At 43.6% G+C, this 15427-nt stretch overlaps 1 protein-coding gene across 2 annotated transcripts in view; it reads right to left on the minus strand.

The window, feature by feature from the left end:
• The window catches only part of TRPM8 (transient receptor potential cation channel subfamily M member 8), an 83925-nt gene that overhangs the window by 16255 nt on the left and 52243 nt on the right, over positions 1-15427 (minus strand). The window contains exons 9-17 of one of the 2 annotated variants that reach the window (XM_080398707.1): positions 13764-13961; positions 11302-11404; positions 10209-10327; positions 9615-9905; positions 8392-8487; positions 7420-7549; positions 4702-4847; positions 3849-3961; positions 3165-3372 (exon numbers count right to left, since the gene is read on the minus strand). In XM_080398707.1, coding sequence (XP_080254833.1) covers positions 3165-3372; positions 3849-3961; positions 4702-4847; positions 7420-7549; positions 8392-8487; positions 9615-9905; positions 10209-10327; positions 11302-11404; positions 13764-13961 — 1404 coding nt within the window. Of the gene's footprint in view, positions 1-3164; positions 3373-3848; positions 4629-4701; positions 4848-7419; positions 7550-8391; positions 8488-9614; positions 9906-10208; positions 10328-11301; positions 11405-13763; positions 13962-15427 lie in introns of those variants that run through there. The other variant, XM_080398708.1, reaches the window with a different exon arrangement.

The raw sequence follows: 15427 nt of genomic DNA on the forward strand, positions 1-15427 counted from the left end.
AGGACACGGGTGCTTGTGCGTGGGGAGAGGAAGGAACAGTTCTGACAGTAGTCAAGACTGACGTACTTCGTTCTCACACGTGTATACACAAGCTGCCAGAGGACCTCGGGGTAGATCATGGAATGCTCCAGCAGAACACCTGCCAAATGGGTCAAAGGAATCTTGGTGTGACCCACTACGAGCAGATCAAACACTGCGGGCAGGCGGGAGGGTCGCCATCGTGGTGCAGTTAAGTATTCTGGCTTCTCTTTCTTCACAGACCTCATTCAGTTATCTGTCCCTGGCTACACGCACATGCTTTTGATCAAAGATGCATATTTAATTTATTCCTTTAATTACCTGGCTCTCTATTTCTGAATTGCAAGTCTAGTGAGAATTTCTGCCTATTCCCAGGCTGACCAGCACTACTGCACCCTGGATCCAATGTTCGTGCAAGAGCCAACTTCTGGATCCGACTCAGAGGTGACTCATTAGGACAAGTAGCTTAACCAGGAGAAACCTCTGCCAGGCATGAAAAAACAGACTTGAGTCCCTGATCATAATTCTTTTTAGTTTTCATGGAAATAATCAAGGCTTAGTAGAGTACTGATCAGTGAATCTCTCTATAACTGACATATCCAAAGCAGACAATTCTGCTCAGCACTTTTACAGGAAACAGATCAAGGGGAATTTTCTTCTAAACCCAGAAGAAGCTATAAGGAGAGCCCCACCTTGCTATTCCAGTTGCACAGTTGTTGCATATTATTCATGTGATGGGATGCATTGCTAAAGACGGACAGTTATGACACCTACTAGGGTGTCAGCCTCGAGATATTACCAGAAATTATTTCAGCATCTTGGGACACCTTCCCCCACACCTATCTTACTCCTTAAGGTACCAAAGATTCAACACTGAGTAGGGACAGCACGTCTGACACCCAGGACATGGGGTTGTCTCTGTCTAGTAACTCCCTAAACCAAAGGTAAGTCATCTTACTACAGAAGACAGTGACGTGGTGTTTTATGTGAATGGCCAGACACATACGGCCCAAATGCCCTTCACAAAACAATGACCATATTGCTGCACTACAGCTCTATTAAATGCAGAAGGTTTAAGTCTGATGCCTCTTCTATTAAGGGCACAATTGTGGATGGATGAAAAGAAACGAGTTCTGGTCTAAAGCAGAAACAGAGAGAAAACAGAGGCAGATGTGTGTAAACAAGTGAGAACAACCAAGACCTCAGTGCAGTTCAGTCCTTCAAATATCAAGCAGTTCCCACGCTAAGAGTGAAGATGCACAGAGGTTCTGTCCACGTTCCTTCTCCATTTGAGGAAACGGGGCTTTCCTGCACAGCCCAGAAGTCTACCCACTCACCTGGCTGGAGGCTACATCCATGTGGCTAAGAAGATAGCAGGAAAAAGGCATCTCCAATTTCACTATTGCCATGACAGCTCTAAACAAGATATAAGAAAGCAGCTCTGGCTAGTTAAAAATATCTAGGACCATCAAAACTAAAAGAGAGCTGAGCCAGTGGCTTACAGTTCAGATACGGTGTAGTTCTCCTGAAGGGCGAAACAATCTGCTTTGAATTTGGAACAATGTTTAGCAGCTGCCACCCCCACAGACACACCGCTTTAACTAGAGGGCTGATTTCACCCCACAACCAGTGACATGACTGCAGCAGCAACAGTGAGACCCCAGGCAGCCGTACTTTTACTTCTCCTTGGATGTGAAAACAAAGCCTGAGGTGGGTCTTTTAAAAAAAAAATAAATTAAAGAGACAGATCTTATTTTAACTGCAGAGTTAGACCAATGCAAATAGAATCTACCACCAAAGAAGCCAGGGAGATCCTGAGAAGCTTAGAGGACTGGGACACTGCTCTGTGTACTGCTCGTTAGTAAAACAGGTTTGCAGCCAGGATGCTGGCTTAAGTTAACTTTAAATCTTCAATAAAGTCTCTGTTTTAGCTATCTCCAACTCCCACAATCAAATTGGTACAGTCTGGCCACCAGCTGTCAATGGCATTACTGGGATCTGAAGCTGTTCTACCTGCTCAGAGTAGTGAGAAATAGTGACAATGGTAGGAAAAAAGGTTTCTATCCCTAAGGCTTTCCCCAGGACTTTTGCTGGGTATACACGGGAAGTGCAAGGACAGGTCCAGAGACACCAGAACCTAAATCAGCAGAAACAAACACTCCATTAGTGTTTCATTGCAAAAGTGTCTTTTACTTTTCCCCCAATTTCCTTTAACAAGTAAAGTTGCCTTAAACAGGGTACCACCTTGACTATTAAAAAGGAAAAAGACCACACAGCAAGTTAAGCACAGTAACATCAACACTAAGCAATGTCATTTGAGCTCATGTAAGAAGTGTTATTGCAGGGTGGTCTGATCCAGCAGATCACCCACAAACACTCATGTGGAGACTAATTTCTTACAGGATAATCAGAAAGCAGCACTGTGCTGAAATCACACACTCATTTCTCTCCGATTTCCCCCCAGTATCTTCCCCCTGTTCTGAACGCTGACTGAGAGAGACCAGCTTGCCTGAAAACCACTATATCTCGTAAGTCCCCTTACACAAAAAGTGAGAATATCAGTTATGTGGCTGGCTATAAAGGCAGTCCCACACACTGTTCCCACACCGTACCAGCAGCGCAGGCAGGCCAAAGCTGGTCCTCGGGACTACATGAAACTACCAAGAACTGTATTTCTGATTAAAAAATAAGCAGAAATACACAAAGGTATGTTGCTCATCAATCAAATAAAGGGGGAGGGGGGAGATAGGGAGAAGAGAGGCAGGAATCACTTAATCTAGAGGTATGCACCCAGACAAATATGTTAAATCTCGTGTATTCTCAGGTGCTTTGACAACCCAAGCCAAGCATTCCTCAGAAATATCTCCACTGGCATCAGCCTATCCACACAGCCTCAAAGATATTACACATTCCTCTTGGTGCATGAGCACTGCAGCTATTGAGGCACAAGCAGCATTTCAACATGGCAGGGAATAAAATAATTAACTGTGCCTTAAGTTGCCTGAGCACATCTCCCAAGAAGTGGTTCCCCTGTAACTTAGAAGCAGCCTGCACTGCCTTACGCTACTAGGCAGGGGGGGGGGAAGCACAAGCCTTTTAAATCTAGCACTAAACGCTTTGTTTGCATCGCTGCCTACTTGTCTCACTTCATCACAAAGCAGAATGAAGACCAGCACATAAAGGATCATCTCCAGGACAGTAGGCTCCTTCTGGAAATCCATAAGCAACACGTAGGCGAAGAGCAACAGGAAAGCGATGTAGAAGATGACATTCCAGGAGAAGACCACAAAGGGGGAGGTGAAGAAAGACACATAATACAAGAAGAGTTTCTTACTCTTCTCCACAGGCTTTTTCCTGAGGAATTAAAAGAGGGAAAAGGTCTCAAAGCATAGCTTTTATGCCTGGAAACATTTGTGCTCTTCATCAAAATGAAAATCTGAAAGATGCAAAGTCTAGCCCAGGCCATCACTGCAAAAGTAATGCCGTTCTGCAACCACTGACTTCAGGCATGCAAGTAAACTGGCACATCTTAACTCTGGATCAGAGTGAGAACATGATCTGTTAAAAGCTCATTCGGACACTGAATACCTTTATTTGACAGTGACTGAACACTGGAATAGGAGTCCCAGAGTGGCTGTGGCATCTCCATCCTTGGAGATATTCAAAACCCTAACTGGGCACAGTCCTGGGCAACCTGCTCTAGCTGGCCCTGCCTTGAGCAGGGAGGTAGGATCAGATAGTCTCCAGAGGTCTCTTCTGGCCTGAATTGCCCTATGATTCTATAATTAATTGACTTGCTTTGCTTCTGCTAATAAAAGCCAGTTGATTACCTGAATGAGATGAAACCGCACCCTATTAAAGGGAAAAAGAACAGGCACAGTATAATTTTCCAGTTCTTAGTATCTCTTGAAATCTCTCCATACCACTGCTTGGAAAGGAAATTCTGTAGGGAAGAAGAATATATCCTCGTTTGTTCTAACAGCAACAAAATAACACAGGAATGCTATTCCAGGACATTTGTTTTACTAAAAAAAAATACCAACCCAAAACTTTGAGATTTCAATCAAAATAACTGGGATTCCTGTTTCAACAATACAGAAAGCTTTCTGCATCAGTAACAGGGTACTGGTTCCTTAATCTAGCCATCCTCCAGTCTACATGACTAGGAGTTCAAAACGCGGCTGAGCAGGGCTTGGCCTGATTTATAAGGCACTTTATGCTGGGCAGTACATCCACACTGTGCATACACAGAAGTCACCTCAGGCAGTCTTATTCATCCAGCTCATTATGATTTACAGCTCTAAATCAAGTCTACCCTTCCTGGCTTAGCATTTGTGGGCAAATCAGCTACCTCCTTTTTCAAGGAGAGAAGCCACACACCCCGTGTCCCCCACCAGCCCCAGTCAGTGCTCTCTGGGATGCATTTCACAGCACTGCAGACATTGGTTCTGTGAACATGCTGCAGGACATGGCTATGCCATCACCGTGCAAGGCTCAGCATTCACAGGGCTGGGAAACCTCTCCCAGAGGTTCTCAATTCCCTGAGGACAATGCCTGAGCATCGGCCTTTCGCAGCCTGTTTACATGGATGTAGCAGTTTCATAGCAAGAACTTTCACTTTTTAAAGTGATCCAGATGACAAGAGTTACAATAATCTATGCACCTCCTTTTCACTGACATTACCTGCACCCCTGGCTGTGCAATGAACTGCTGGTCTTTAGCTTCCACTGCTAGTTCCAGGCAATTGCTCCCTCCCCAGGCTTCACAGGAATAAGTCAGCAGCTGCTCAGCTAGATCTTCGTCATTGCTGTAGCACTCTGTGAACAGCTCTGGAGGAAAGAGGCAGCCCCACACTGAGCTCCAACTTCAGACTCAATCTCCCACCAGCTCAGGTGCAATTGTCTTCAGTGACTTCCAAAGCATATATTTATAATAGTAAAGCATTCAGACACAAGAACATTTTCAGCACGATAAAACAACATGTGCATTGCTTTACAATCCCATTTGCATCTATTAGGCTTTCATACAGAATTCATGTCTGGATGGAAAACTGTGATACTAAATCAGCTCACACAGAGATAGTATCGAGTTCTGCACTAAAAAAAATATGAGTAAAAAATATGAACTTCTCCTACTGACTCACTATACCCGCTTGTTTCATCTTCTTTTCATTCATTTATCACTGATCTAATGACTTACAGGCAGCCTCAGTAGCCCCACATCAACAACAGGGCTGAACAACAATATCAGAATTTGATGCTTTTTCACTGGGAAATGCATTGCAAACATACTTGTTTTAGAAAGGCCATGAGCATCTTATTCTATAGATTTTTGCCATTAATAATGCACATAGAGTGAAAAGTTACTTCTTTTTCCAGCTTTGGATGTTTCCCACTCAAAAGCAGTTCTGTTGATGTATCTGTGACACAGCACAACTGCCCCGAAGAGTGATCCAACCTCTTATAAAACACACCAGCCTTCACTAGAAACTCTTCTCTCCGACAGTGCATTTTCCCAGGCATTTCACAAACGGCGGTTACCATAACTGGGAGGATGCAGACATACAGCAATACCTTTGGCTGGTGTTACCACATACACTGCAATATGCAGAGAGATCTTGATAGACAGACTTCAACGGGACCCATTCACCTCCCAGTGTCTTGCTAAAAAAAAATCAAGCCTGAGGGATGTAGATACTTTTAAGAAAGCCTATTTAAGCAGTTTTCACCTTGCCAAATAGGAGATACTTTCTGGTAACAAGCAAGATATTTTCAGTGTGGCCTTGCACCGTTCCTGAGTGGCTACTGAAATAGCTTTGCTGATGTACACACAAACAAAAATAAGGCTCAACCTCCACAGGTCAATCTAGTCTCCGTTAACTCCAAAGAAGGAACAAACATGGTCTGCTTTCAGGAGCGATAAAACAATATCCATCTGTAGAGATTTAAGTTTTGGCTAAATGAAGCCATGACTGAACTGATTTGTTCCTGGTGGTAACACCACCTCAATGAGAAGATTGGACTAGAAGCCTCCAGAATCCCTTTCCAGCAACATTTCTGGAGCGTCCTATTCAACCTGCAGGGCTACTGCACTTGACCTGTCAGCTAATCTGACTTGTGGTGACAGCAAATTGCTGGGCAGCAATGCAGTTACAGATCCGTTTTCTGCACGAGGCAAAAGAACAAGACCATAACCTGTAAATAAAGCCCCAGAGACAATACTGTGTTGCGTCTTCCTCCAGGTTTAGAAACCAAGGGGCTGTACCACAGGGTACACCACAGATAACATTGACTTTGTAAATTGTCGGTTCTACAAATTAATCCCTGCTCTGGTATCTGCCAACTGTGCTGGCTTTCATCTCATTTGCATGTTTCTCTGAATAATTTGCAGAATAACTAGACACTGAGGAAATACCAGAATTATTGCTCCAGAAAATGGAAGTCCTAAAAAAACCCCACCAAAACAACCAACCAACATCAAAAAAACCCCATCCTCCTGCTCTCCTGTCACCCATTACCCTCATTAAATAAGAAACTATTGGTCACTCTAGCCCATGAGATGCAGAGCTCAGCTCTGAATCACTGACAATATTTGCAAATAGAGAAACTGAAGGTCATACAAAAAAAACCCCAACAACTGAGCTAGATTCTACATTCTCAATGAGCAAGAGCATTGTTTGCCGTCTTCAAATAAGGAAAGTATTATGCTTTCGCAGTTCAGAACTTCAGAATTCAACCCGCTTTTTACCCAAAATTTATTCTGACTCCCCTCAAGTAATCCTGCAAATTTGAAAGGTGGCTCTTCTCAATCTGAGTATCACCACCCATCATGCCGAATGCATCTCTTGTGCTATAGTCCCCTTCCTGTTTCTGGGCACCCCTCTTCAGCCTTGCCTTTAGAGCCAGGTAGCTTTGCTTCCCAATGAAAGAAATTCTCTACCCCCCCAAAAAAACCCCACAACACTCACTTTTGGAGGCAAGCTGTTCAGACAGGACACACAGTTTCTACTGGGAACAGATGGTGTGGAAGAGATTTCCAAGCAGTAAAAACACATTTTGACATTAAAGGGAAGCATTTAAAGTTGGTTATCTAGTTTTCTAAATAAAGCTTTCTTTCTACTTCCTTTTGAGATGTCATTTCTCTTTAAAATTCAGGCTGGATTTCTGGGCAGCCAGGATAATTGAATGAATAATCTTGCCTTGCATTTTGCTGAACAAAACCGGCAGGGTTATCAGTTTTGCTTTGCACAAAATAATAATAATAAAAAAAATCACTATGCAATCCCTGGTACACACCAGACCTGGAGATCATTAAAAGAAGTAATGGTCCAAGAAACGAAACAATTTCCTGATCTCTGACCCCTCCTGTTAAATCTCTAAAGGACTTAAAGAAGGTGCTTACCTACTGCTCTTGTCTCATACTCATTAGCGAGCTCCTCAGACTCACCAGCAGCATTTATATCATTCTTCACCTTTGCCATGCTTTTCAGGAGTTTACTGGCCCCAAGAGCTGCCAATGTGCAACCTCTGGTCTATGGAGAGAGAGTTAAGTCACGCAAAGCCCTCTGCAAAGGGAATGTGATATACTTTTTAAAAAGTATTCCCCCTTTTTTTGCAGCTGCTCAGTTTTCCAGTCAAGACTGGCAAATGAAGATCCAGTTCCACAAAACAAACCGTAACCATCAGCGTACTGGTTTGATTAACAACTTTGCAACTAGTTTGGAAAGGCGTTGTGTTTAGTAGTCATATATTAGCTTTGCATCTCTGGCTGAAGATTCACAAAAGAAGGTCTGGCGTCTCACAAGCTCCATTACTGTTTTCACTGTCCACCAGTCTGGACCAGTTGGGTGTACCCAGAACTGCCCAGACTACATTAGTCTATTCTATTCAAAACGTACACGTGCAGGGAAGCAGCACTTTTTGGACACGCAGGTCAACGTGAGCAGGGGCATCCATTAGCTTTACTTGCATAAGCCTCATATTTAAAGCCTGTGAATTATGTATTTGATACAATCATCATTAAATGTAATTCTTAATCAAAATTATAAATTATTTCAATCAAATACCTGGGATAAGAACACATCCATATTGTGGAATGGGTGGGAACTCGCATCCAAGCTTGAATGTAGATAAGAACACACAACTATAGGTGCCTGCTAGCTTGGACTGCTGACTCAGCAATGACATTGGGAAAGTATGAAATCCACACCCAAGCACAAAATGGGTAATACTAAACCTACTTACAGACTCATCTAGCAATTATCTCTTGCAGTTTTGTGTCTGAACATGGATCCAGCGCCTTCAAAGGCCTATAAACCAAAGACAAGGAATGCCACTGTACTGTTTGTAAAGAGGAATAAATAATTCAACTTACTTGCTCCCAAATGACTTTAGACAACTCTTTCTTGTTCTGAAGAACCGACCAAATAAACAGAGCTTGCAACGGGTGCCTTGTGATAGGACACTCATCCTGAACGAAAGAGCAACAACTCCTTAGACCTAAGCTCACCAAACCGTTTTCACCTGGAAGAAATCCTAGCCTGCCACTCTCCTGCTTTTGTATTTTCTTTCTTTTACAGCCAGCCCACTGATCCTCTCTCCTGCCTGCCTGGCACTTGTTACACACTAACGTGAGTTAGGTTATATTTTATATTCGCATTAAAGCCTTACATTTTGATGTGGAAGACTCAGCTTCCCCGTTTTTCCTGAAGCTGGCGTTAAAGGGCACTTGGGTCAAAGTCACTTTCTGCTTTAACCCATGAGCTTCAAATAGCCTCATTCACAGCTTGACTCTGTGTTTAAGTAACACAAATTAACATCCTCTGGAAGGAATACTAACTTTATACCAATAAGTCTTTTGTGTTTAAGCAAGACCCTGAATTTCACATAAACTTATACAGAGAGGAATTTTTATACCACCATCTTCTTTGCATTAGAGCAATTAGCCCCTGGGGATAGCAAAGCCATCACAAAATGACTCCTGTACAACAAAACTTTTAACCATCACAAACTTTGGTGGAAACTCTCAAAATTAAGCAGAATCTTCAAACGAAGCTTCCCCCAAATGTCACGTGCTGCATTGCATCTCTGAAGTCAACAACTGACTTCAAAAGTTTCCTATCCAATGCCTGAGGTCCAGTTCTGAAACTCAGATCTGGAGCTGATGTTTGGACCTACTGTGCTGCGATAACTAAGAAGCCTAGTTCTACCTGACAATGAGATAAAGTCCAGAAGGTGCCTAACATCCTTGCAGCAAGCAAGGTTTAAGGTACAAGTGTCTGTACCAAAAAATAAGAGCCCAAATTCCTCACACACAGCTGGCACCTCTTACCAGACTCAATTCATACTGGTATAAATTACAAGCATAACTAGAGCAGTGATTGCTCGAATGGAAAATATTTTAACACCACACCCAAACTCACCCATTTTTCTTGTAGTTAAATGACCCCTACATGCATTTGTAAAGCAGGGCAGTATATTAAATGTAAAGCAAGGCTGAGACCATTAAAGCAAATCGGCTATACCAGAAGCAAAACATCATTTTTGGTTTTTTCCTTGCAGGGGATGAACAGTGGAATCAAGATGTTCACCACTTACCGAAAGATGTATTTCCAACTCATCCTTGTTATTTTTGTCATCTCTTTTGAGACCTCTTCGGAAGTCTTCAACCATCTTCCACACAAATGTGAGGAGGGCATCATTATAGGAGTTCTTTGCAATCTGCAGGTTCTTGAACACCAGGCTGCTGAAGTTGTTGGTGTACAGCTCTCTGAGGACCTCTGTGGTAAGGAACTTCCTCAGATTCAAGCCATTTTCCAGGAAAAGTCGGACAAATTTGGGCCTGTCTTTCACCAGGGCTGTGAACATGACATCCTGTAGGTCAGCAGACTAGGAAGAAATGGAAAAGCAAATATTAGGGAGCACGCGAGACATGTAAAGCTTACCTAAGGGCCTCACACATGTGGCTAACTGCCACATTTTCATCAGGGTCAGTTTTTTCTGTATGCCTTTGTGGGATGGCCTAGAGTATTTCTGGCATGGGCAGATAACCTTTGCAATCAGTGGTGTCAGTGCAGAGAGGAATAGACACTCTTGCTTATCACAGAAGCTGGGGTGCTGAGATAGTGGCCGCTGTCCCAGTGTCTCTCTTCCCACTGGTCCCATGTCACTGTACTCAGAAGTTGTCTGTACCTCCCAGTTTCGGTCATTGGTGAAGATCTCATCACTGGCCAAGTCCAACTGGTTCCACTCCAGCAGCAGCTTCAGCTGCCCGTTCCAGTTATCCCTGTCATGTTCGTTGGTGCTGAAAGCTGCAGAGGAGGAACAATGCTCTGGGTAAAAGACCGGACACAGAAGAGCTCCTTGGCATACTTATTTGCCTCCGCTTTTCACGTTACCTGACAAGACCCCTGTCAAGTGCATGAGTCTGAGGAAAGGCACATCTTCCCGACTGGGTCTTAGAGGATGCTGGGGGCATAAAGACGTATTTATGGCCCAACATAGGCCACGAACAAGCAGCTAGGAGCACCTCATCAACCAAAATTAGCACAACATTTCCTCCAGGCTCCTCAGTGTCCTGCCTCCTTTAAACAAAAGGAATTCTGCAGGACTCCCCATGAGGCCTACACAAGAAGCGTAACGAAAAGCTGTAACATTCATAGGTTTTCTCCATGCACAGGCAGGTAAATTAGGCCAGCCCAGCAACCTCCACCGAGAACCAGTTCTGCTCTGCTGGAGTAGTAGAGGGCCCAGGCCTGAATTACTCATGGTAGCAAGTTACTGGGATTTGAAAGTTAGCAAGCAGCCCTACACGTTGACTGTTAATTAGCCAGATACTTCTCTCCCTGCTGAAGGCCAGTCAAACCTCTTCAGCCCACATATATACCAAAAGATACTTAATTTTACATTGCAGCATGCTGAGTAATCCACTTCTGCAGTATAACCAGAAAAGATCCTTTGCTTGGCTTCCTGACTCCCTGTTGTGTGCTACTTTCAGAGATGCTGTACTAGTGTCCCCAAAGCTCTGCTAAATGCCTTCCCAGTTATCTGGACTGGATTTCAATCTCACCCAAACTAACAGATCCCATAACGCTGCTGTAGCCTGTCCACATCACTTTGGACAAAGACAAGGTCCACACCGTGGCAGAAGCCTAACTTTAGAAAGATAGCACTGCTCCAAGGAAAGCTGTTCTAGAAAGTAAAGGGCCATCTTTTTCCATCTATTAAAAAAACCAAACGCACACAAACCCCAAAACAACACAGAAAAAAAAAAGCAATTACTTGCCTTTGTACAGAGCAAACGAAATGGCATTGCTCACAATTTCATCTCCAGCTTCTTCTATTTTGATAACTGTCAGTAAATGAGGGTTCTCAAGGACTTCTTTGATCTACAAAAAGGAAAAGTTCCATTTCAAAGCAACCTAGGCTGTTTAGTAGTTGATCTCCTGGAGTATCTTTAGAAGAAATTTCCCATCACATCATAGCAAAGCTGCTTCTCATCAGTCCTATTTCTACATACAGTTAAAATTTAATCAAGTCCAGATAGAGGTAGATAATGAGATTTAAAGTTGAAGTACAAGATTAATTATCTTCCAAAAATACAAATAACTGTGATTCCCCTATGCATAACCAAAAACATATAGTCTCAGTAATTAGAAACCACTCATAAAGAAAAAAGATTGTGACAGCACAAGTTTCAACAAATGTCTAGCAGTTTATGAGAGAACAGTTTCTACCTCCTTGTGCTTTGTCAAAAACAGAGATCATTTCTCCCATAACCAAACCTTATAAAGTTACTTTCATTCCAGCACATTCAGAACAAATAATCTTAGCAATCCTTGACTGCAGGAAGAGGTACACTCCAAGGCAGCTCAGCAGAAGCTGTGAGGAGTGTGGCCAGGTGACCAAACAGGGAAAACCACCTCCAGCAGCTCCCCACACCCCATGCAAAGCTCCTTCTGCAAACCAGAGGCTCACGGTCTGCTCGGAGGGCAGCTCTTTCTCTTTAGGTTTGGATACCACAGCCCCCAGCCTCGAAGTGCAAATTCAGACTCAGTTTCTGCAGGACTCTCTCTGCAAGAGGCCATGCCCCGTTCCTGCACTTTTTGTTGTAAGCTTCTGATTCCAGAAGCAGAAAATTGTTGAGGCTGGAAGACATCGCTGAGGACCCAGTCCAAGCCTGCTGCTCAAAACAGCCAAGTGGAGCACGTTGCCCAGAGGAACTTACAGGTTGTCCCATGACCTCACTCTGCCAAGCTCTGACCAAGAGATTTGAATTTACCACAAACAATAGCTGCTTAAACTTAAAACTTCAGTAGCAGAAGCTTGCTTAGTTTGTACCAAAGAAAATACACACATAACTTTGAGTATCGGAATTCCTCTCTGGGGGCTGCAGAAAACTTGCAATAGTACATTCATTTAAAAAAAAAAAGAAAACACAAAAAACCCAAAAAAACAACAAAAAAAACACCAAAAACCAAACTTAAAAACCAAAACATCTTCCATCCCCCATTACAAACTTTGAGGTTTGAATATGCAATCGCTCCCCACACCCTGCTCCCCACTGTGAGCGTGGGTAGGAGATAATTAACCAAGGGAGGAACACAGAATCAGACCCCAGGATAAAGCATAGGGCAGTTAATTGAGAAAGTCAATTAGCTCAAGTTAATGGATTGTTCACTGAGCTGAAGTGTTCTTGGAACTAAGACTTCTGAAAAATAACAGGACACTAAGATTTTTCTGGAGCTCCATTTTTTTCTATCCCTGTTAAACAGAGCAGAAGTATATCTAGAAACAAGTCCGCCCGAAGGTCAGATAACCAGAGTTACAACAGTCTCCTCAGACCGGCCCAAGCAACCCAAGACAGCAGACACTCTCCTTACTTCTCCAGTTTTCCCAGCCTCCAGAAAACTCTTGTAATAAACAGTTCTATATGGGATCGCAACAGTGACTACCATCCTGAAGGCTCTACAGAGGCAGAGGTCAAAGAGGCAAAAAGGAGCTAAAGAAAAATTTGCTGGTGCATGCAGTGCTGTACTTTCAGCTGCACCCCATGTACATGGTATTATTACGTCTATACAGAGTCCCAACGAAGATGGTGTAGGGACGTTACTATGGTGAAAAAAAAAAAAGACCAACTCCTAAACATCCCACCCCTAGTCTGTAAGGGAGATATGTCCTGCCCAGTATCTTAAGGGATGTGGGAAGAAAGACAAGAACTTTTGAAGAAATGAGAGAATCTTGAAGTGAAATTCCTACAATCCGAGAGTCTGTGCGGTAGCAGCAATAACCCTTTGCCTCTGAGCAATTCAGCAGGATTGAGCATCATGAGGCCTGATTCAGCAAACATCCAATTTCTCTACCTTCACAAAGCACACAAAGGAATCGCAACATGAACCAGCACATCAGCCAAGAGACACATCAGGCAGTGCTCCAGAGGAATCTCAAGCACCTTGGGAGTACACAGTTACAAAACATCTGGCCTTAGCCCTCCTGTACCTTGACACGTGCTGTCTTTCCAAAAGATGGCAATCCCCGCTCCTTTTGTTCCAATTCCTGTAAGTTACAGGACTTTGGAATTTTTCTTTTTTAAATCCCCATGGATTTAAGGAGCCCCAGACAACCTATAGGTATCACCAGATAGTAACATTCCTGATCTGGAAGTCACTAGCTGCTCCCAAACTCCTGTTCCTTCTACCCTTCTCCTGCTTTCAGCCCTGCTAGCTCCCTGCAGTAGCACACACTTACCCACTTGATCCAGCTTTCCGTCTCCTCCTCCGAAAGCCTTGAAATGGTACGAGGCAGATACCTGAGCAAGCTCTCCTTGACGCATGTAGAAGCAAGAGTGCCTTCTGCCTCCATCAAGCTAGCAATAACGTCAGCGATCCGGCCGGAGCCTTCCACCACAACACAGGGAATTTTACTCTTGATAGCCACGTTGATAGACTAGGGAGCCAGAGAAGGAGAGGTGATCACCTCAAACATGACTGTGTTGTGAGAGCCTAATATTTAGTAAGAAAGCCTAGAGATTTTATGTTTGCCTTAAGTGAGAAAACCAGAAAAACCTGTGGTCCAGAGCAGCATTTTTATTACTACCCACTGATAGCTCACCAATGCACAACTCTAAAAACAGCATTCACTCAACAATAGAGGGCTGTGAAGAGCCCTACAGAAACTGAGGGACAGAAATCACCATCTGCCAAATTTTGGAGTTGATTAGCAGACCAGGAAAATAGCTAGTAAGTCTGTGTTACGTATCATTTCTTAACGGTGGGTTTGAGGCCTCTCCATACATGTAGCTTCAAGGCTGCCCAACTAACTATGCTGCATGGCACATAGAAACGGCTCCTTCCGTGACAGCCAAATCCTCTCTTACTGGCAGTTTGGAGCTAAAAGGAGATGGACATGTTCAACATGTCATTTTCAGCAAAGCTTTGCTCCAAAACCTGAATAGATGCTTCATTTCAGCTTAGGAGCTCCGATTAACACACCCAACTCTGCATCTGTATTCACCTATAATCTACCTGTGGGCAAAGCTAAAATTAATCATGCAAATAGAACTGAAACACACAGGAAACATATAGGGAGGCTGGGATAATGATCTGAAGTTTCACAGAGTGGTTCAGACTAATTTAATAACGTCACAAATGAAGTGGTAACAGAGACTCTGCTTTGGATTCACATTGTTTGTCATCCTGAAAAGCAAAACAGTTTGATTAGCCTCAATATTAACAGCATAGCTCTGATACCAAGATCATCTCTTCAAGATAAATCATTATATATACTACCCTGCTTCAACTTCACTGTCTCAAACACTGACATACTCTCTTCATTGTACCTACCCTTTTGCCAAATCCAAGCAACCCTTTTCCCAGCTCTTTCTCAAGGTCCTTCAGCTTAGTCTGCATCAGCTCTTCTTGCTGTTAGAGCCATCTCATCCTCACTGTTACTGTTCCCTTCCCACACAGCCTGACTGCACATCCCCTTGCTTTGAACTCCCCAGTGCCAGGTCCCTTTGCTCCCTCAGTCACACCCTCTTCACTCCTGCAGGATGGAGGGGCAAGTAACAATCCTGGTTTTTAACACCGAGACAGATCTAGAAGTCATCTCTTTTTTCACCCCTTCCTTAAGTGTCACTTAGACATCCTGTTTCAAGAAACTTCTTTCTGTCTTCTCCATTCTGTTTGTCCTCTTCCTACCTGTCATCTATTTGAGGATGCTGCCTGCTCCCTCCCCTTCTGGGCTTAGAAGGGTCAGGGTCAGCAGGACCCTCCCGCCTTGTTCAGCTGGCTAGGTTTAAACTAGGTGCAGCCCACAGTTCTCAGGAGCAGCAATCACAAGTCAGTAAGAGCAAGCTTTGGCCTGGAGTATCTCCAGCATAGTCAATATTCCCTGTATATATACGAGAAAGC

The sequence above is a fragment of the Falco punctatus genome, assembly GCF_963210335.1.
Source record: "Falco punctatus genome assembly, chromosome: 8".
Lineage (NCBI taxonomy): Eukaryota > Metazoa > Chordata > Aves > Falconiformes > Falconidae > Falco > Falco punctatus.